Source organism: Mus caroli, chromosome 19 (assembly GCF_900094665.2).
Source record: "Mus caroli chromosome 19, CAROLI_EIJ_v1.1, whole genome shotgun sequence".
In the NCBI taxonomy this organism is placed as follows: Eukaryota; Metazoa; Chordata; class Mammalia; order Rodentia; family Muridae; genus Mus; species Mus caroli.
This window is the reverse complement of record NC_034588.1, coordinates 36,921,303-36,941,701: the sequence shown is the minus strand read 5'-3', so window position 1 is coordinate 36,941,701 and position 20,399 is coordinate 36,921,303. Positions and strand designations below refer to the sequence as shown.

Genomic DNA, 20,399 nt, shown 5'->3' with positions numbered 1-20,399 from the left:
AATAGTTCTTTTTTGGTTATTCTAGCTATGAAATAGTTCTTTTTTGGTAATTCTAGCTATGAAATAGTTCTTTTTTGGTTATTCTAGCTATGAAATAGTTCTTTTTTGGTAATTCTAGCTATGAAATAGTTCTTTTTTTGGTGCTGGGGATAGAACCCAGGGCTTTATCACCGTGGAGTTCCTTCTCACCCTATCATAAAGTGCTTTTTACATATAATTGCTTTGCATTGCTTTGGAACTGAACCTTCAGTCCCAAACTCATTGGTATGTGGGAACCAGGAGGCAACATAGATGGGGCTGACTAGAGGGTGAAGTAGTGAGATGAATCACTGACTGGGTGATGACAACTGGCAGCTGATACTGAGTGTCTGTACTAGAGGCAGGAGAGCATGATGGGTTTTGTGGCTAAGGGGGTGATATGTTTCTCATTTAGTGGGTTGGAATCTCCTGAGTTGGTACTGATTGTTGCCATATGGAAATCTAAGCCCAAAAATGCCAGATTTTTCATAAGCTTAGAGTCTATGGGTTTGTATGAAATTTATCATATCCGATCGAAATTAAAACGAATATAAGGCAACTTTGATTGTGAATCAGATTCATCCGACGAGCTCAGCTCTCAGTTTCCAATGCAGAGCGTTAAAGGAACACATGCGTTCAGCTGCTGGTAAGACTTGGATTTTAAGTAGGACCCTCTAGAGATCCATTAAGGCAGTGGTTCTCAGCCTTTCTAATGCTATGACCCTTTAATGCATGTTGTGGTGACCCCCGATCATAAAATTATTTTATTGCTACTTCATAACTAATTTTGCCACTCTTATGAATTGTATAAATAGCTGATATGCAGTATATCTGATATAGAAACCCTGTGAAAGGGTTGTTCAACCCCCAAAGGGGTCACCATCCACAGGTTGAGAACCGTTCCACTAGGGCATGGCTGGGCTAGGGGCTGATTGGGTAAGCCCTGGAATGGGTTCAGTTTGAACTGTCATTTGAAAGTGTGCTGGCTACTTTCACATCGACTTGACACAAGCTGAAGTCATCTGAGAGGAGAGAACCTCAATTAAGAAAATGCCTCTATAAGAACTGGCTGTTGGCAAGCATGTAGGGCATTTTCTTAATTAATGACTGGAGGAGGGCCCAGTTCATGGTGGGTGGGGCCCCCTCCTGGGCTGGTGATCCTGGGTTCTATAAGAAAGCAGGCTGAGCAAGTCATGAAGAGCAACCCAGTAAGCAGCATCCTTCCACAGCCTCTGCATCATCTCCTGCCTCCAGGTTCCTGCCCTGTTCGAGTTCTTGTCCTGACTTCCTTCAGTGACAGACTACAATGTGGCAGTGTAATCCAAATAAACTCTTTGCTCCCCAACTTGCTTTTTCAGTCGTGGTCTTTCATCACAGCAATCCTGACTAAACCAGAAAGTGTCTGTCCAGTGAGGCCCTCTGAACCTGAGCATGGCTAATGATCTCTAGTCGTCTCTTTGCAGGAACTAGACAGTGAGGACATTATTATTCACTGTTATTTTTAGATAAAGATACAGGGTTCTCACAGCCTGTTCTGTATCTCCAATGTCATATCCCTTTCCCCTCCTTTGTGTCCTGGGTTTCACTGGTGCCGTCCACATACTCTGTGTGAGGCTTAGCCTGCTCTATTCTGACTCCTTGCATGCATGTGTGTGTAGGGGGGTGTACGTACATGGATATGCACGTATAAGGACAGAGGAAGACATCATGTATTCTTTTGAGGCAGGTCTTTCCCTGAACCTGGAGTTTATCCTTTCCCATCCTAGGACAGCCAGCACGCACCAGCCATCTTCTTGCCTCTGTATTCCCCCTCCTCCCTACAGTGCTGGGGTTTCAGGTTCACAGGAAGACCATGTCACTCTTGTTACACAGGTGCTGGCATCCAAACTCACATCTTTATGCTTGTTCTGTAAGCAGTATTAACCACTGAACCATCTCTCCTGCCCCCATCATTAGCTTTTGGTTGCATTATAGCTTCTAGCACCACATTTATCATCTGCCTGTCTCTCCAGGGACTGTGTGCTTCTAGGTGGCAGGCTCAGCCCTTTTCATAGAATGTGGCTCCTGGAATTCCCATTTCTTTAGTTGTGAGTGCGTGCTCTGTTTTGAGTCATTTCGGCAACCCTCACAGCAGCCTTCAGATGTGTCAGGGCTGCTGTCTTTATCTGTCCTGAAGAGCTAGGCACACAGAGGTGCTACATCCCAGGGTAAGGCTATCAAGTCCTGGTCCCCTGCCTCTAGAAGTCACAACTTAACCAACAAGCTACTAGTCTTTCAGAATACATGGAGATGTGTGCAGTAAGGTGTGGAGAGAGTGAGAGCGAAAGGAAGCCTGGGCGAGGAGGAAGTGTGCCAGTGTCACAGAGGAGGGGCGTAGCTCTTACTTCTGGTCAGTGTCAGGCAGCTGGCTCTGTGAAGGTGCCTCATTGAAGAATGAGGGAGAGCTATGTCACAGTTCTGTTTTGCACGTCTCCGAAGTGAAAGTTAAAAATCATAGCAGGGTGTGGCCCCCAGGCTATTTCCTCCCCCACTGTGGTGCATCAAGTCTCTGCAGGATTAGGCCCATCCGCTTCTACTGAGGCCAGGCAAGGCAGCTCTCTACTACCTGTGTGCTGGGGGCCTTCTCTAGCCTGTGTATGCTCTTCGGTTGGAGTGGGGATGGAAGGAGAGGCTCTGGGAGGTGGGGGGGGGGCAGTGTTTGGGATGTAAATAAAAACACAAAAAGAGCTGACCCTGGGTGGGAGCAGGGAATCTAATAGGGTCTAAAGGTGCCTTATGATCATAGAGTGTGTAGAGTCAATGTGCAGGGTGCCAGCCTTCAGGTAAGGATAAGGGGATGGGTCCAAGAATAAATTCAACTTGACTGCTACAGAAGCCAACAAAACATTCTTTTTAAAATATACATTGTTGTACCTAAGCCACACTACTTTATATAGCAACAGTTGTGTGCTCTGGTTCCATGATCTCTGGGGGTAGGGGAACTGGCTGAGGGAATTTGGAGGATGTCTACTTAAATAATGGGTCTGGTTTTTTGGAGGGAAGTATCAGATTCAGTTTTTTTATTTTATTTAGAAATTGAGGCTGACTCTATCATGAGCTGATTCTGATGGAATTTGATGGCTGCTGAGAAATTAGGATAGACAGTGATGTAGCGGATCCTGGAGCCTGCTGTGGCTTGCTTCTCACAAGCTGAGTCACCTTGAGCAAGTGGCTTAACCCTTGTTCCTCCATTTCCTCATCTTCAATGATGCAAATAACATTGCCTACCTGTGGCATCATGAGAAGATCATAGGCCAACTTTTCTAACCACTTACATTGTCCTTGACATATAGTAAGTCTCGTTAATAGTGGCCACTGTTAGAATTGAGGTTCGTTGTGGTGTGTGGTAGAGTCCACAGTTTAGGACAGGAACTTTCCAGCAGTGAGATCTAGGACCTCGGCAGCCCTTCTCAATTCTGTCTTATGATTGGCATGTTTGATAATGGGTGGGGCTCTGGGCCCCAGCTCAGTGCAGAGTAGTGGAACTGTTGTTGCATGCCTGGGAGGCACCTGGCCAACGGGGCTTTGTGACACTCCAGTTCTTTGTGTAGAAAGAAGGACATGGCAGCTATGCTTCTTAGTTAGAGTCTCTGCCACACTATTACACTGAAGCAAGAAATTCCTATGAGGAATTTCCTATGAGGGGTTCTATATTAAAGCTAGGCATAAGCTTTTAGCTGCGTGAGTGTGAACCACTCACAGCTTCTCTTTAGTCCTGTCTTGAAAACGTTGTCAGATAGATGCTTGCTCATCTGATCTGTGTGAGCAATGTGTTGTGAGCACTCTAAATATATTGTAGGAATCCTCTCTGTGAAGGTAAGGTCTGTGATTCATTTGATCTGCCCTCCCTATTCCCACCCACACTTGTCCTTTTTGGAGACAGGGTCTCATGTAACCTAAGTTGCCCTCAGACACATTGTGTGGCCAAGGATAACTTTGAATTTCTGATCTTTTTGCCTCCACCACCCAAAAGGCTATCATGTCCAGCTCATGATATTTGGAAATCAATCCTAGGGCTTTGTACATTCGAGGCAAACATTCTACCTTTTGGGCTGTATGCACAGCCCCAACCTTGTAGAAAAGAGATGGCTCATAAAAGAACGTTAGCTCATTGGAGGCTGATCTGATGATCTTTTCTTGTAGTTTTCAAAACTTTCCTTTGGCTTAAAAAAAAAATCAGACAGAAAGATAAGTTGCTAGGTCAAAATTATTCAGGTGTGGGGCTTCTAAGACTGGTTTTAGCTTGTCTGGGGCCTGTTGGGATGTTCTCTGCAGAAATGCCACTCCCACAAAATGAACCAAATGCTGGAAATTCCAGACTTCTTAGCAACTGAACATAAGCCATAAAAAGAAACTTCCAAGTCTGGCATCGTCATTTTTAAGGGAAACAGTTACTTGATTTTAAAAAACATTGTTGATTATTTTGAAATATTCATTTTAAAACATAAAGTATGTGTGTGCCCATGTAGGTACATAGAAAGTCAGATCCCTGCTTTTTTTATGTCACCCCCCTCTTTATCCCCCTGAGACAGGTCCTCCCTCTTTGTATTTTTTAAATTTAAAATAAATTTATGTTTATACAATATATTCTGATCATGGTTTCCCTTCTCCTCTCCCAGACTCTCCCTACCTCTCCATCCTCTAACTCCATTCTCTCTCTCTCTCTCTCTCCCTCTCTCTCTCATAAGAAAACAAATAGGCAAATAAAAAGACAAGGATAAAAGAAAGTGAACAAACAAATCAACAAAAGAAACAAAGAATGAGTGGGAGAAATGTCTATACACACCCATAAAAACTCAAACTTGGAAACCATAATATTCATGCAGAAGTCCAGTAAGGTTAAACAAAAGTCCAAATGAAGCAATGAGTCTTAAAAAAAACGTTTCCATAAATGCCCTTGAGTTCATTTAGAGTTGGCCATCTAGTGCTGGCCACAGGGTCTGCCCTTAAGTGTGATTTGTGTACCCAGTGACTCCCTTGGAGAAACAAATTTTTTCTTTGCGATCAGTTGTTAATTGGAGAGGGATAGGGGCTTGCATCTTGCCCATCTCAGCAGTGGGATCCAGTCTGGTTTGGACCTGGGCAGGCCCTGTGCATCAACCCTGTGTGTCTGGAAGATATTATTTCCTTCATGTCATCCACCTGCCTCAGTCTCTTGCTATCTGTCCACCTCCTCTTCTGCACAGTTCCCTGAGCCCTGAGAGACAGGGTCTCTTACTGAACCTGGAGCTTATTTATCATGGTTTAGCTAGCACTCATTCCTCAGCAGTCCTCCTGTCTCTCCCACTACCTGAGCTTTGGGATTATAGGGCACACTGAACAACACTCGGCTTTTACATGGGCTTGGGGGACCTGAGTTCAGGTCCTCACATTTATACTGAAAGAACCCTTACCCACTGGGTAATCTTCCCAGCTCGTGATAACATCTTTAAGGACAGTGGATATTTTAATTGGAATCATTCTTTGGTTTTTTATTTTGAGTACTTACTATCATGTGCTTAGAGGTCAGGGAAGACTCAGAAGTGTGATTTAAGAAGAGACTTAAAAGGTGAGAAAAGTAAGTCAGGCAGAATCAAAAATATTGAGGTGGAAAAAACTTGGGGAGGAAGCTAGAGCTTAATGGGAAAGTAGCCTGAGGGGAGGGCCTTGCTGAAGTATTACAGGGTTTCCCTAAAGGAACCTGCTCTTTTATACTATTATATTTGGTCATAAATAAGTGGCTTTGGTTGGCCTTGTTCTCCTGGTTTTCCAGCTAGTCTGCTTGGAGATAGAATTTGCCAGTCTAGAGCCATTACCAATCTCGAATATAAAGAAATACTTAGATAAGACCATTAAAAAGTGAGGTCGTGGTTACAACAGAGTCTGAAGCCAGCCTGGGATACCTAAGACATTCTCCAAAAATGTCAAACAAACTAAAACAGAAAGGCAAAATTCTGCATTGTCCTTTAGAAAACGCGGACTGTATACAGCATAGCACCAGGTCAGCCTGTGTTTTTACTGCTACCCTAAGTGACTCACAATGAGTTTCCTATTGCTTATTAGAAGGAAGGGCTGTGTCAGACATCTCACTCAGCGACTGCCTGGAGCACAGCTCCTGTGTGGTGAGAGTCAGATGGGTGAGGAGAGAAAGGGTAGGAGGTCAGGAGCTCTGAACTGGTTTCCGGTCTTCACATTCCAGCGGGGAGTTTTGTCTGGTGAAGCCAGAACATGTTCAAGCTAGAGGGGACCTCAAGGACTAGCCCCACATTGTGTGGGGTCAGGGTGCCAGAGAGGTAGTAAAATACCCTAGGGCGCCCATACCAGCAGCTGTATGAGGGCTAGTTTTTTGGTTTTGTTTGGGTTCTTTGGGAAGTTGGCTGTGGAAAACTGAGGCTTGTTTCCTTAGTCTTGTATCCTGATTTGGTACTTTGAAGGACCAGTGTAGTGTATGGAGACACTGGTGGATCGCAACATCCTCCATTAGCTCCCAGAGCTACAGGGTTTCCCAAGAGGAAACAAAAGTCCTTTGGGCACTGGGATCTGAGGGTGTACCATTCTTCCCCTGGCTTCCAGTTTACGATGACTTTTTAATGTTATAGAGTCATGGACTGGCTCTGGGGTGATGATGCTAACATTTTGGTATAACCCTGACTGAGACAATATCCACTAGCGAACAGTTATGCGAGGCCAGCGCTGCCTCAGAATGAGTGCCGTTCATCACACCAGCATCCATGCTTACATGAAAAGCCACTGTAGGTCTGTGTGGTGGCAAATTTACTCTGTCTATAGGGCATCCTCAGTGGACAGATGGATTTGGGGACCTGTGACATTTACTAACTGACCGCCCTAGGCATCCATGGTCTCAAATTTGGAATGACTGATCTGGAAGCCTAGCTTGTAGAACACCAGCCACCTGTAGGGAAGGGCCTTCACCATGGCCAATTTCCTGGTGCAAACCCACACTCTATATTTAAAAAAATTGTCTTTATTGCTTTTTTTTTTTTAAATTGTAAAAGTAACTCAAGATCATTGTAAAGAGATTAACATACAGTGATTCCAGTTTTGTCTGGGCTTATAGTTTATAATATATGCTAGGATTTTACAGAAATAGAAGTTACTACATGCAATGTTTTCCAAATGTGTACATTTAAAATATGTTGGTGACTTATTCTGAGGTCAGAACACTGAGTGAGGCTCAAGGTTTGAGTCTGCAGTGGATAGCAGGATGTAATAGTAATGTACTAGTTGGGTGACCCTGCGTAGGTCTTTGAGCTTCCTAGAGGTTTCAGTGTCTGATGTTCATTTCTGATAAAGTTGTTGTAAGGAGACAATGAGGTCACATACAAGAAAGACTCAGTGCATGGTAACAGATTGTATAAACATGAAGGATTGGTTAAATTATAATCTTAGCATATGTCTTAGTTAGGGTTTCCATTGCTGTAAAGCGACACTAGAGCCAAGGCAACTCTTAGAAAAGGAAACATTTAATTGGGGCTGGCTTACAGTTTCAGAGGTTCAGTCTATTATCATCATGGCAGGAAGCATAGCAGCATCCAGGCAGACATGGTACTGGAGGAGCTGAGAGTTCTACATCTTGATCCAAAGGTAGCAGAAGGGAGCTGTCTTCCATGAGGAGGTTCTCTCTTCCACATTGGGCAGAGCTTGGGCACCAGGAGACCTTAAAGCCTGCCTACAGGGTGATACATGTCTTCTTCCACACCTCCTCCAACAAAGGCCAGGCCTCCTAATAGTGCCACTTCCCATGGACCAAGCATATTCAAACCATCACACACACTTTCTCGTGTGTTATTCTCCCTGCGCTTTCTTCTTTTATCCTTCCAAGGTCTTGGTATATATCCAAGGCTGTCCTCTACTTCCGTTTCCCTAGACCTGGGATTACAGGTATGCAGCATCTTGCCAAGTTCTCCCTTTCCATGCTCTGTTCTTTATCAGTGAGTACTTAACCCCGTGGTATTTACTCATTGGTTCTCCTGGACACAACAGTAACTTATGTGTGGTCCCCTCTGTTGCCAGGTCACTCCCGGAAGCAAGGCTGCTATAGCGAATTTATGTATTGGAGATTTAATTACAGCCATCGATGGGGAAGATACCAGCAGCATGACACACTTGGAAGCTCAGAACAAAATCAAGGGCTGCGCTGACAACATGACGCTCACAGTATCCAGGTGAGGCTGTGGAAATATTTAGTTCATTCCTAATAGACTGGAAGCTGCTCGTGGACAGGGCCTGCGCCTCCCTTTCCCTACCCCCCAATCTCAGAAGCCTCTGCACTTCCCTGGTTCTGTATTCTGCATACATAATGAAAGTACACCACGTCTGCGGTTTTAGATTTTGGGGTTGCTCATTTCTTCTCTCCTGTGCACATGACTTATCTCTTGTCGGCTTCTCATGTGTCGGTCTCTGCCTATTAAGTTACCACACTTTCACTTGATGAAAGTGAAAGTTTTCAACTAATGAAAACGAGTTAGGCACTATTAAGGCATAACAAATGTAAATGTCTTCCTGAGGTCCTCTGAGTATCAGTTCCTACCAAGGATCCAAGGAGTAGGGGGTGTTGCATCCTGAGATCACAGCTGCTGTTAGATAAAGGGCCGAGTGTAACTTAAGGTGCACTACAGGAAAGGAGCAGAGGCATTGAGCAGACAGCCCAGGAAAGCACCTTGGAAGCTGTAATTAGGGTAGAATTTCCATTCACCTTTCACTTGGTCATGGAAGGAGCCTTAGGAAGCTAAGATATCAGGAGTGATTGGTTCAGCTTTGAGTGGCTTCCTAGTTCCTGTTGGATCAAGTTCAGCTTCTGTTTGCTGGGTGAACCTGCTTTACTTAATGGCTCACCAACCTTCGCTTTTATAGCTCTTCATCATGTTCTCCTCTGTCAAGTACATTCTGTGACCTTTTTCCCCCTTTCTCCTTGTGCTATAGGATTGTGAGACAGACCAAGATGAACAATATGAGAATATTTTGTTCCCTTCAGAGCCCTACTGACTCTGGGAGGCTAACCATTCCATTATGACTACTTCAAAAGGACATTGGCCCTTTGTTCTTGTCTCTTGTTCTATCTAGCTCAGCCCACGTCCTCTCCCTCAAACTCATGTTCGGGTCATTCATGCGTTTATTCATAGGTTCATTGGTTTTTTTTTTTTTGAAAATTCATTTGCCAACAAAATTGTATGGGCGTGTCTTATAATTGTCTGTCACTGTTTACTGTGACAAACACAAAGTATAAATATTCTCTACCTTCAAGAGATAAAAACGCCCCATGCTAATAAAACCTGGAACTGATTCATGAATACATTGGTGATATGGTCTAGGCTAGGTGTTCAAGTTAGGCCCTGTTTTTTTTCCTCCCAACCCCATGCTCCCTGAAATAAGATCTAGATTCAAAATGTATTTACAAATACCTGGCCATAAAGCTAGGCTCCTTTTTGATTAGATATAACTTAAAATATCCCATGTATTCTAGCTTACATTCTGCCACATGACTGGTTACCTGTGCTCAGATGCAATGAATTCAGTTGTTACATCTTCCCAGCAAATCTCCCTGCCTCCTTCTCTCCTAGAGTTTTTTTTTTTTTTTTCTCCTCCTCTTGATGTCCCACATTCTATTTCCTGCCTAAGCCATAGGCCACAGGTGACAGGTGATGCGTCCATACAACACACAAGATGCTTTCTCTACAGCTAGGAACACTGAACCAGGATAGAGTTGAAGTCTATCCCACCTTGAGCCAGGATAGAGTTGAAGTCTATCCACCTTGAATTGAGGTGGCAGTATGAGGCAGGAATAGCAAGTCAGAGGAGCCTGGTGGCTTCGTCAGTTCCCCAGACTGTAATGAGGAAGGCTGGGGTCTTGGCTTGGAAAATCCCTTCAGGCTGTGTGTAAGAACCATCTAACATGGATGCCACTTAATTGATAGCTAGGGGGTAGTTCTGATGGTGGGGTTCAAGTTCAGAGGGTAGAAGTTAAGGCAAAGGGGATGTTTTTCCTTATTTGTTTTTTGTGTGTAAAGTTGTTTCTTGGTGTCCATGGGGGTTGGGCCCCAGAATTGTTTTGGATATCAAAATCTGCCGCTAACCCAAGTCCCTTCTGTACAAAGCAGTGTAGCACTTCTTGCACATACTCTATGTATATCTTCCTGCAGTCTTTTAAGTCATCTCTAGATTGCCTATAATAAGATTGCCTATAATATCTACTGCAATGTAAATGCTATGCCCATGACTGCTATACCATAAGACAAGGGGGAAAGTCTGTACATGTTCAGTACAGATGCAGATCTTGTCTGCAGTTGACTGAATCTAAGCAGAACCTGTAGAGACAGAGGTTGAGCTGGATCCTTTATTTAACATGAATGAGACAGCAGCTTTAGGCTGGGGACAGCTTGCGGCCCAGTGGTGGAGCCCTTGCTTGACTGACGTTTGTGAGTTGTTGAGTTGGAGCATCAGCACTGCAAAGCAGAATGAGGTGAAACGACAGAGGGGGAACAGCAGCTTTGTTCATCTGTTGCAGGTCTGAACAGAAGATTTGGTCTCCTCTAGTGACCGAGGAGGGGAAACGTCATCCCTACAAGATGAATTTAGCGTCGGAACCCCAAGTAAGTGCTTGCTTATCTTTGCCACTCCGCTGCCAGCTGCTTTCCTGCTTGGGTATTGTTCAGCTCGCCTCTGTTTTTCCTGCACTGGAGGTCTGGGGATAAAGTGGTCAGGAGAGGCCTCCACTGTCATTGCTGGGATCTGGCTTAAGTTCAGTTCTTCCCGTAAGGGAAACCGCCAGAAGAAAGGTCTGGAAAACCCCAGGGCAGGGACATGGCCGGCAACAGAGTAAGAAGGAGTGGGAAGGCAGGCAGTGGGAGAAGGGGACAGAAGCCTTCCTGCAAAGAGAATTGGTAGGACTCTACTGAAACCTGAGAGCTAGCTCCGCTCTTACAGATTAGACACAGAAGAATCATCCTTGAGACGAGGATACCTTTAGGCCTGAAATGGAGTGAAAAAAAGAAACACAGGGATTTAATAGTCCATCTTTCTTATCCTGTGAGTCCTGAGGTAGAAATATGTTTTTATTACAGTGAAACATGAAGAAAGACCTTAAAATTAGTTAAATGAGATGACATTTGATCTTGGAAAAATAAAGGAAGGAGTCCCTGCATTGTTCGTTGGCTGAGTAGAATTTTCTACAACAGTAGATTGTCCCGAGATTCTGTATTTACAAATGAATCTCTTGGTGGATAGCTGATAGGTGTTTTTATTTCTCCCTTAGTTGTGTCTTCTAAAATATCTATACTGTGTGGGTATATTTTGAAATAAGTACAGAAATATTTAGAACACGTTGGTAAAAATGCCCATGTTGCTCACTACAAACTATGTTCTCTGTTGGATAAATGAATGAATTATTAAGAGTAAATGTGGCTGAGGAAGTGGCTTATGGGTAAAGTGCGTTCACACAAGCACAAGGACCTGAGTTTCAATTTCCAGCACCCATGTGTGAAAGCTGGGCATGACTGTGCCCATCTGCAATTCCATCAACGTGACTGTGCCCATCTGCAGTCCCATCAATTCGAGCTGGTTTGCCAGTTTAGCCAGAAGGCTGAGTTTCGGGTTCACTTAAAGACCCAGTGTCTAAAAATGTGAAGAAATGATTGAGGAAGGTATCACACATCAACCTCCAGTCTCCACACACAAGTGCACACACTCACAAGTGCACACACACAAGTGCACCCAGACACAGATGTACACATACGTAAAACAACAAGAAAACCACAAATAAGTGAGTAAGTAAATGGATAACTATTTTTGCCATTTTCAAAATGGGGTTGTGATTATTATATATTTAGCCCCAGAAGATTTGAAATTAAAATTTTCGTTTTAAAGTTTGAGACACTATTTAGTTTTTTTTATGTAAAATAGTAATGAAAAGATAACACATAGTTATATATAGCATAGAAATGATATGAAATTGAATTCATATGATTCCATAGTATGTATAAATGGAATGGCTGATTATAAGCCTTAATTTCTTAAAGGCGTCTCATTAAAATTTCAGAAATGTGGTTATAATTTTTCCTATTTGCAGTAGCCATCATACTAACATGCTACATTCTGTTAGAGATCATTTTGCACCTGGCATGTTGAAGTTGACATGAACATATTATTCTGTGTAAGACCTATAAGGAAACTCATAAAATGTTACTCTGCAAACTGGCAGTTGTATAAGCAAGTTTAAATTATGGCAGAGTTAGTTTCAGTTTTTCTGGTAGTTTAGTCATTGATTAAAGTTACTGTATGTGTTAAATTTTGATGTGTTAAGTTTCCACATAGTTTTATAACAATGAGGAATAATTTTGGCTTAACTTGGTCCAAAATGGCTACTTTTTACTTGGGGAAACCATCTATGTCTTGGTTATACTTTTTCTTCAGTGCTGATATTTTTGAAGATCATTTTCAGATTAAAAATACAATTATTCAGACTCCTTGAAAGGGTAGCTTGACTGTATTTTTCTCATCATTCTTTATTCATGCAAATATCTTCCCACCTCCCCTTTCCCCAGATTTTCCATTTCTGAGACTTCTGAGCTAGAGGGCAAATAGTGAGGGCAGAGTTCACGGATATTGTAAAGAGCTGCTCGCTCGTTCACATAAAGCCAACCAACACCCCAGCTTATCTGAGGTCAACATAGTTACATACCTAGTTTGTATTTCCTCATTATTGAGTTTCCTTGGAGACCAGTAAATACAAAACCCAAACAATGACATCATCCCTTCCAAAAGGCAAGCCCTAAATCCGCCTGCCTTCTGGAAAGACTAGAATCCACATGGGGGTAGAAATATTTCTTTTATGTACAAACCAGATGCATTCTTGATAGATGCTTTATAAAGCAAGAATCAAGAATTAAAAAAGAAAAAAGAAAAAAAAAAACCACCCGAAGAAAAATACTCCACTATTCCCACAAAAGAAAACAAGGGTGGGATGGGGGAGGGGAGGGGTGGGTTGGGTTGAGGAGTTGGCTTCTGCTGCCAGGCCTGCCTGAGGACCTGAGTTTGATCCCTGGGGCTTACATGATGGAAGGTGAGAATGGATTCTCCTAAATTGTCCTCTGATCTATACTGTGCGCAGTTAGTAAGTAAATACATACATACATACATACATACGTACATACGTACATAGTAAGAATGTATGACATGGCTCCCATGGGCTTCTGACTGGAATTCTTTTTGTTTCTACGGGAAGAGGAGATGGACCCTAGTGAGACCCTGCCCTGTTTTGCCCTGTGCTTGGTGCACAGACGTGTCACATGATGTCCTTCTGAAGAAGCTTAGAGAAGTGGGCTCAGAGAGGCATAACATGTTCACCGTCAAAGTGTCAGGGAAAATTGGAGGCAAGACTAAAGACTAAGCATCCTGTGCTGCTCCCAGAACAGCTGTGGACACAGAAGAGTGCATGCTGGGTGCTGTCCTGTGTCTGCCCATGGTGGCAGTGAGAGCTCCTGACCTCTAATCTGTAAGTCAGCTGCTGCCTTTCACAGACAGGACTCAATGATTTTACGATTCCTTTGAATCAGTACACATAAAATGAGTTAACCATTTCTTATGACCATTCTTTTCTTTAAGAGCCTCTTTTGAGATAGTTTGTAGCCAGGCTTGATGGCAGAAACAGGTGGATCTCTGTGAATTTGAAGCCAGCCTGGTCTACACAGTGAGTTCCAGGACAGCTAGGGCTTCATAGAGAGACCCTGTCTCAAAACAAACAAACAAACAAACAAACAAACAAACAAACACACAAGTCTCTTTTTATTATTTTTTATTACTTTATTATTTATTATTTTATTGTTTTTTTATTATTTTATTATTTGTGCATACATGGACAAAGTCAACTAAACCTCAGTGATTCTGACTCGAAAAAAAAATTTACCAGGCTAATAAAAAAGAAATCCTAAGCTGACTACGCCTTTAATCCCAGCACTTGGGAGGCAGAGGCCAGCCTGGTCTACAAAGTGAGTTCCAGGACAGCCAGGGATATACAGAGAAACCCTGTCTCGAAAAAAAAAAAAAAAGAAAGAAAGAAAGAAAGAAATCCCAACCATAAAAATGTGTTTATCTGCCTTTTACTTTAAATTAGTTTCGTACTGAATTAAACAGTTCTCATTCATAATGCATTCCAATTAAACACTAAATTTCATTTTTTTTTTTTTTTTTNTTTTTTTGAGACAGGGTTTCTCTGTGTAGCCCTGGCTGTCCTGGAACTCACTCTGTAGACCAGGCTGGCCTCGAACTCAGAAATCTGCCTGCCTCTGCCCCCCAAGTGCTGAGATTAAAGACGTGTGCCACCCCGCCCGGCTAAATTTCATTTTTTAAAAGAGCAGAAAAAGAATGATAGAAGAATTGGAATATTTATTTTTGATCATTTGGATGTTTAAGAAAGAAAGCAGGGTTTAGAAGAATTTTCTTGGGAACTCAGAAAACACGTCGAGCTTAGAAGGCTACACAGCTTGTGGCACTGGAAGCCGGAGTTGATTTTGAGCATTGGTGCCGGGAGAACCTTGTAACTGAGTCATCAGATACCCTGGGATCATTTTTTTTTTTAAAGTTCTTTTTAAAAAATTTAAAATTTTTTTTAGATATTTTCTTTATTTACATTTCGAATCCCCTTTCCTAATTTCCCTTCTGAAAATCCCCTATTCCCTCCCCACTCTCCCTGCTCCCCAGCCCACCCACTCCCATTCCTTGTCCTGGCATTCCCCTATACTGGGGCATAGAGCCTTCACAGGACCAAGGACCTCTCCTCCCATTGATGACCGACTAGGCCATCCTCTGCTACATATATAACTAGAGCCACAAGTTTCACCGTGTGTTTTCTTTGATTGGTGGTATAGTTCCAAGGAGCTCTGGGGGTACTTGGTTAGTTCATATTGATGTTTCTCCTATGGGGATTAACATCCAATATATATATAAAGAACTCAAGAAGTTGGACTCCAGAAAATCAAATAACCCTATTAAAAAATGGGGCACAAAGCTAAATAAAGAATTCTCAACTGAGGAATACGGAACGGCTGAGAAGCACCTGAAAAAATGTTCAACATCCTTAATCATCAGGGAAATGCAAATCAAAACAACCCTGAGATTCCACCTCACACCAATCAGAATGGCTAAGATCAAAAATTCAGGTAACAGCAGATGCTGGAGAGGATGTGGAGAAAGAGGAACACTCCTCCATTGCTGGTGGGATTGCAAGTAGTTACAACCACTCTGGAAATCAGTTTGGTGGTTCCTCAGAAAACTCTACATAGTACTACCGGAAGATCCAGCAATACCTCTCCTGGGCATATACCCAGAAGATGTTCCAACTTGTAATAAGGACACATGCTCCACAAAGTTCGGAGCAGAGCCTGAAGGAACGACCATCCAGAGACTGCCCCACTTGGTGATCTCTCCCATAAACAACCACCAAACCCAGACACTAGGCAGATGCCAACAAGAGCCTGCTGACAGAAACCTGATATAGCTGTCTCCTGTGAGGCTCTACCAGTGCCTGGCAAATACAGAAGTGGATGCTCACAGTCATCCATTAGACAGAGCACAGGGTCCCCAATGAAGGAGCTAGAGGAAGTACCCAGGGATCATTTTTTTAAAAAAGGAATGTTAGTTTAAAAACTATAACGAGGCTGTGTGGCACACATCTTTCAACCCAGCACCCAGGAGGCAGGCAAATCTCTGAGTTAGGCCCAGGCTGGTCTAGAGAGTGAGTTTCAGAACAGCTAGGGCTACAGAGAGAACCCCTCTCTCAAAAAATAAAATAAATAAAATAAAATAAAATAAAATATAATAAAATAAATGGTGTTTTGGTTTTGGCATGTTTACACAGATGCCTAGAGAGGTTGTAGTTGTAATTGTTCACCAGATTTCTGGAGGTGGACCAAGGAATAAGGACTCAGAAACTCAACCTCCTTCGCCCATAGGATCTGGTTTGGACTTGTCTTCCAGAACCTTCCATCTTGTGTTTTACCACAGGGAATGGTAGGCCCTCAGTGCCTCAGCTGCCTTTTGCAAGTACTGAGACATGTAGTCAGCAGCTGTTCCTCTTCTTACCCTCTTTCCTTGCTGATCTAACCTGCTCGGGTCTGGGGAGTTTATCTCTACCTTTTGACATGGAGAGCTCCGTGGTAGTCTAGGCTACCTCTCTCTACTTTTTCCTAATGCCTCTGAAATGTGTTAGATGCTTCAGCTCTGACTTGGGTACTGGTAGCCCAAGGCATGACATGTTATCCTCCTTAGAGGTACCCAACATCAGCTCTGCTGGGTCTCGGGGAAGGGTCAGAGATGGAGCTGATTGAGAGAGGATGTGGGATTGCAGTCCTACATCTGTGGATGCTTTACCACGTATTGATCACCGTCTCCTTGCCTTTGTCTGAGCCCCTCTGCTCGAAGCAAGCTGAAGTTTAGATGTGAGCCAGGGACTGCCATAGCTTAGCTGGAAGTTCTCCCTGTACTGTACAGGATAACGGGTTTAGGATCCACAGCTCCTTGAACTTCTCCTCTGCTCCCTGCCTTTAGGAAGTCCTGCACATAGGAAGTGCCCACAACCGAAGTGCCATGCCATTTACTGCCTCACCTGCTCCCAGCACCCGGGTCATCACAAACCAGTACAACAGCCCAACTGGCCTCTACTCATCCGAAAACATCTCTAACTTCAACAATGCTGTGGAGTCGAAGACCTCAGCCAGTGGGGAGGAGGCGAACAGCAGGCCGTAAGTGGACCCCTGAAGTCTCCAGGTCCTGGGAAAGGGAGGCTCTTTCCTTTATTTTTTTCTAGCAAGTTGAACTACTAAGCCTGGGGTGGGCATGGGCACGGGGAAACCTTTGACACTAATTTCTTTACACACGAAAAGGGCTCCTTCCCTCCTCTTTGTAGAGGTTGTAGTAAAATAAGGAAATGTGTTGCTGGTGCAGTGTCTCAAAGGTTGCAGTACCTACTGTTGAGCTCAAGAATCTATTCCTAGCACATTCATAACATTGTGTATGGGTTTGGTGGCTTAGCTGTGGTTCCAGTAACTTCAGAGGTGCAGACAGGGGATCTGGAACAAACAGGTTGGAGAGACTAGCTGCATGGGTGAGCTCTGGGTTCGGTGAATAATGTAAGGAGCAACGGGAGAAGACTTTGGATGCCACCCTTGGGCCTCCACATGTGTGTGAGCGCCTGTGCACCCACACTGTGACCTGTGGATATCCACACCCGTGACAGCGAGAAAAGAAAACATATAAAATGCCTAGCACCATGTCGGACACAAACAGATCTTGTAATGGTGGCGAATCGTTCTTGTCCTGAGCGCGGTGGTCACCTCCAGCTTCTGGTCATGGTTGTTCACAGGACCGCCAGCTGTGTCCTGAGGGAGTCCTCATTGTAGAGAGTATTTGGGTGGACTGCTCCACGCTTCCCACCGAATCTGAGCAGCACACACAGTTGTGCAGTCTCGGTGAAGCAATGCTTGCTTCTTCACCAATGTAGACCAGAAATGACAGAGCTAAATCCATGAAGCTGCAAGTTCCTGCCCAGAGGGATGGGTTCTGACCTGCGACAGAAGCTGGCTTAACAAGAGGAGAGATGGGACCGCAGGTGGAACCAGGCAGGCATGTCCTCGGTCATATATCTGTGGGCTGTATCTACCTTTACCTCTCTATCTGGTCTCCTGTTTCTTCCAGCAGAGGGCCCTAAATTTGCTCTGTCCCCAACACTTTGGGGACACTTCAGCCACCCATGGCAAGGGAACTGGGCATGACAGTGTTAATGACGGTGTTATGACAGAGGGTGGGGAGTAGATTAGGACTCATGCCTGAGGATGGGCCTGCAGGGAAGGAGCGCAGGGCAGAGCTGCCAGTTCAAACACAACTGAGCTACCCTTGTGGAGCCCTATGTTCATATACAGCCCACAGGGATGGTGTAGACTTTTACTCACTCAGATTTTGTGTTAACTCCAAAAGCCTGTTTTGCCATCCAGTTTCTTCCTTATTCATCTGTCCAAATTTTAGCTCATTTTAGGTGCACGCTAAGTGTTTCAAATGCAAGTTGTGGGGATGGGGCTACAGTCCCAGGCTCCTTAACTGTTTTGAGAGCTGTTACAGGAACCCCATTGTGTTTGTGGTCTCCAGGGTCTGGGGAGAGGAAGGGATGGGAGAGAGATGGACGGAGGCTAGCAGCAGATGAAGACAGACAGATCAGACAGATATTGAGACTATTGGCCATCTCCTGCACACAAGTCTTTGTCCCTGACACGGAGAGGACAGGATGGAACAGATCTGTATGTTCCTTAGAGGCTAGTGAGGCTTTGGTTTCAGAAGAGGCTGAAGATCACTGGCTTTAATTGCAGTGGCCAGCACTATTACCTCTTACGCCAATTATGGTTCCCACGAGGTCTTACCTGCTTGGTAGGTTAACGCCCTTCTAGGTGGTTATGGGGATGCTGGGGATATGAGGGAAAGCGCCAGGCAGGGCGTCCTCTAAGTATCACATCCTGAAGGGAAGCTTGCACGCAGCTCAGTGATCTGAACACTAAGAACCACCATTCTTGTGTTCCGCTGCTTATGGTGCTTGGAGAGGCTGGGAACGTGACCCTTCCTTTACTGTCCCCGAGTGGAATGTTCCATGATCTGGATTTAATAACCCAGGAAATGACACATCCTTAATTGAAAGAACTGCTATGCACTGAGAGAAGTATGTGCCTGGAAAGTATTTTTAGTGTGGCTGCCTTAGATATTTTTCCTTCCTTAACGTCTTCTTTCTTCTTCTCTCATGCTCCCTGATTGCGCCCCGCCCCCCTCCCATTGTCCGCTTTTGGCACGCAGGCATGGTTTCTTTGGCTGCAGCAGCCTTCGGGTCTTCATCAAGTCTCCTTGCAGATTCCCTCAGCAAAGGGGACCCATTATCTGTTTCAGCCCAAGCTCCTGGAGCAGGGATCTAAGAAGCCGTGGGAATCCCTGAAGCTGGAGGGAAAGTAGCTGCTGAGCCTGCCATGTTTCTTGCATAGGGATCTCTGCCTGGTGGCTTGTTTCTAGTATATTCTCAGATGATCCTGCCAACCAGGCAGGCACTCCGTAACCCTCCCTGCTCAGCACAAGGCCAGGAGCTGGCTCACCCCCACTGTTTAGTCTGAATTCGCTGACATTCCAGAACTGGCTCATGACATACTTTACCTCTGAGGTCATTGCCCACCATTCCCTGGGGCTAGCCCTGCTTCTTTGTTTTTTTTTTTTTGTTTGTTTGTTTTGAGGGGTGGTGGGAGGGGTCCAAGCACTTCAGATCATTCTGCTGTGTGTGTGTGTGTGTGTGTGTGTGTGTGTCTTGTCTGTCTATCTTGTAGATCTTGGTATAGCAGCATCCCAGGCAGGTCAGAATGTCAGCAGCAGCGTTGCCATCTGGAAAGGCAGGTGAGGGTCTGTCTCCTCAGCAGGCCTCCTTGCTCACAGTGGAGAGGGAGGCCCTCTGCTGTCCTTCCCCTCTAGGTGACTTCAACTTAGTGATCCTGTTTTGAGTATTTACTGAGTACCAGTTCTGTGAAAGAAATATTGCTAGCACCTTCGCTCTCACCTCTTCAATTATGTGTAGGAGGGACCTGTTAAAATTTGGTAATGCCCAGACTAGAGTTCATAATTTATACGACGTCTACTACTTTCTTCAGGCTTGTAGATAGAGTCCTAGAAAACGGCTCTGCCTCCTGCCAGCTGAGTGAATTTAGACAGACCTTGTAAGTCCTCTGAGACCCTGTCTCCTGATCTTTGAGGTGGGCTCTTAGCCACTGGCCTTTCCACCAGCTTGTCAAGGGAATGCAGTACATTGTACTGGAAGGGGCTGAGGGAATGCTGCTTGCTGCTGAGTTCACTGATGGAGAGAAGTCTGCCTCAGCACTTCTGAGTGCCAGGGGCTCAGAGGGAAGAGGAAGCATAGAAGCATGTTCCAGAGAAGAGCTGCCTAGGCTTACCGTGAACTGTTTTCTTCCCCGCAGTCATTGCCTAAGTTCAGCTGTCAGTACCCCTGGCCAGCATCCTTCTGGGGGAGATGGCTCTTTTCATGGTATGAGTAGTTGAACTTCCATAACCAGCATAGAAATTCCAGAGTACCAGGCCTCCCAAATCGTGTTCAGGGTATTTCCCAAACACTCAGGAGGCGGATTTCTAAGCAAATGCAGTGGAGATAAAGGGTCATTGCTATCTATTCAAAATGTAGCAGGGGACTGATAATGCTCACCCAGCATAGTTGGGAGCAGGATCAGAAGGCCTCCAGCAGGAAGACTGCGTGTCTCTGTAGCTGATGTGCCTGTACCTCACCTCAGAGAGCTGACTAGAGTCTGAGTGTCCTTTCTCCT

At 44.5% G+C, this 20,399-nt stretch overlaps 1 protein-coding gene across 1 annotated transcript in view; it reads left to right on the top strand.

Moving 5' to 3' along the window:
• Pdlim1 (PDZ and LIM domain 1) overlaps positions 1-20,399 on the top strand; it is a 49,194-nt gene that overhangs the window by 12,951 nt on the left and 15,844 nt on the right. Inside the window, exons 2-4 of the mRNA XM_021151809.2 lie at positions 8,071-8,222; positions 10,562-10,646; positions 16,597-16,790. Coding sequence (XP_021007468.1) covers positions 8,071-8,222; positions 10,562-10,646; positions 16,597-16,790 — 431 coding nt within the window. The remainder of the gene's footprint in view (positions 1-8,070; positions 8,223-10,561; positions 10,647-16,596; positions 16,791-20,399) is intronic.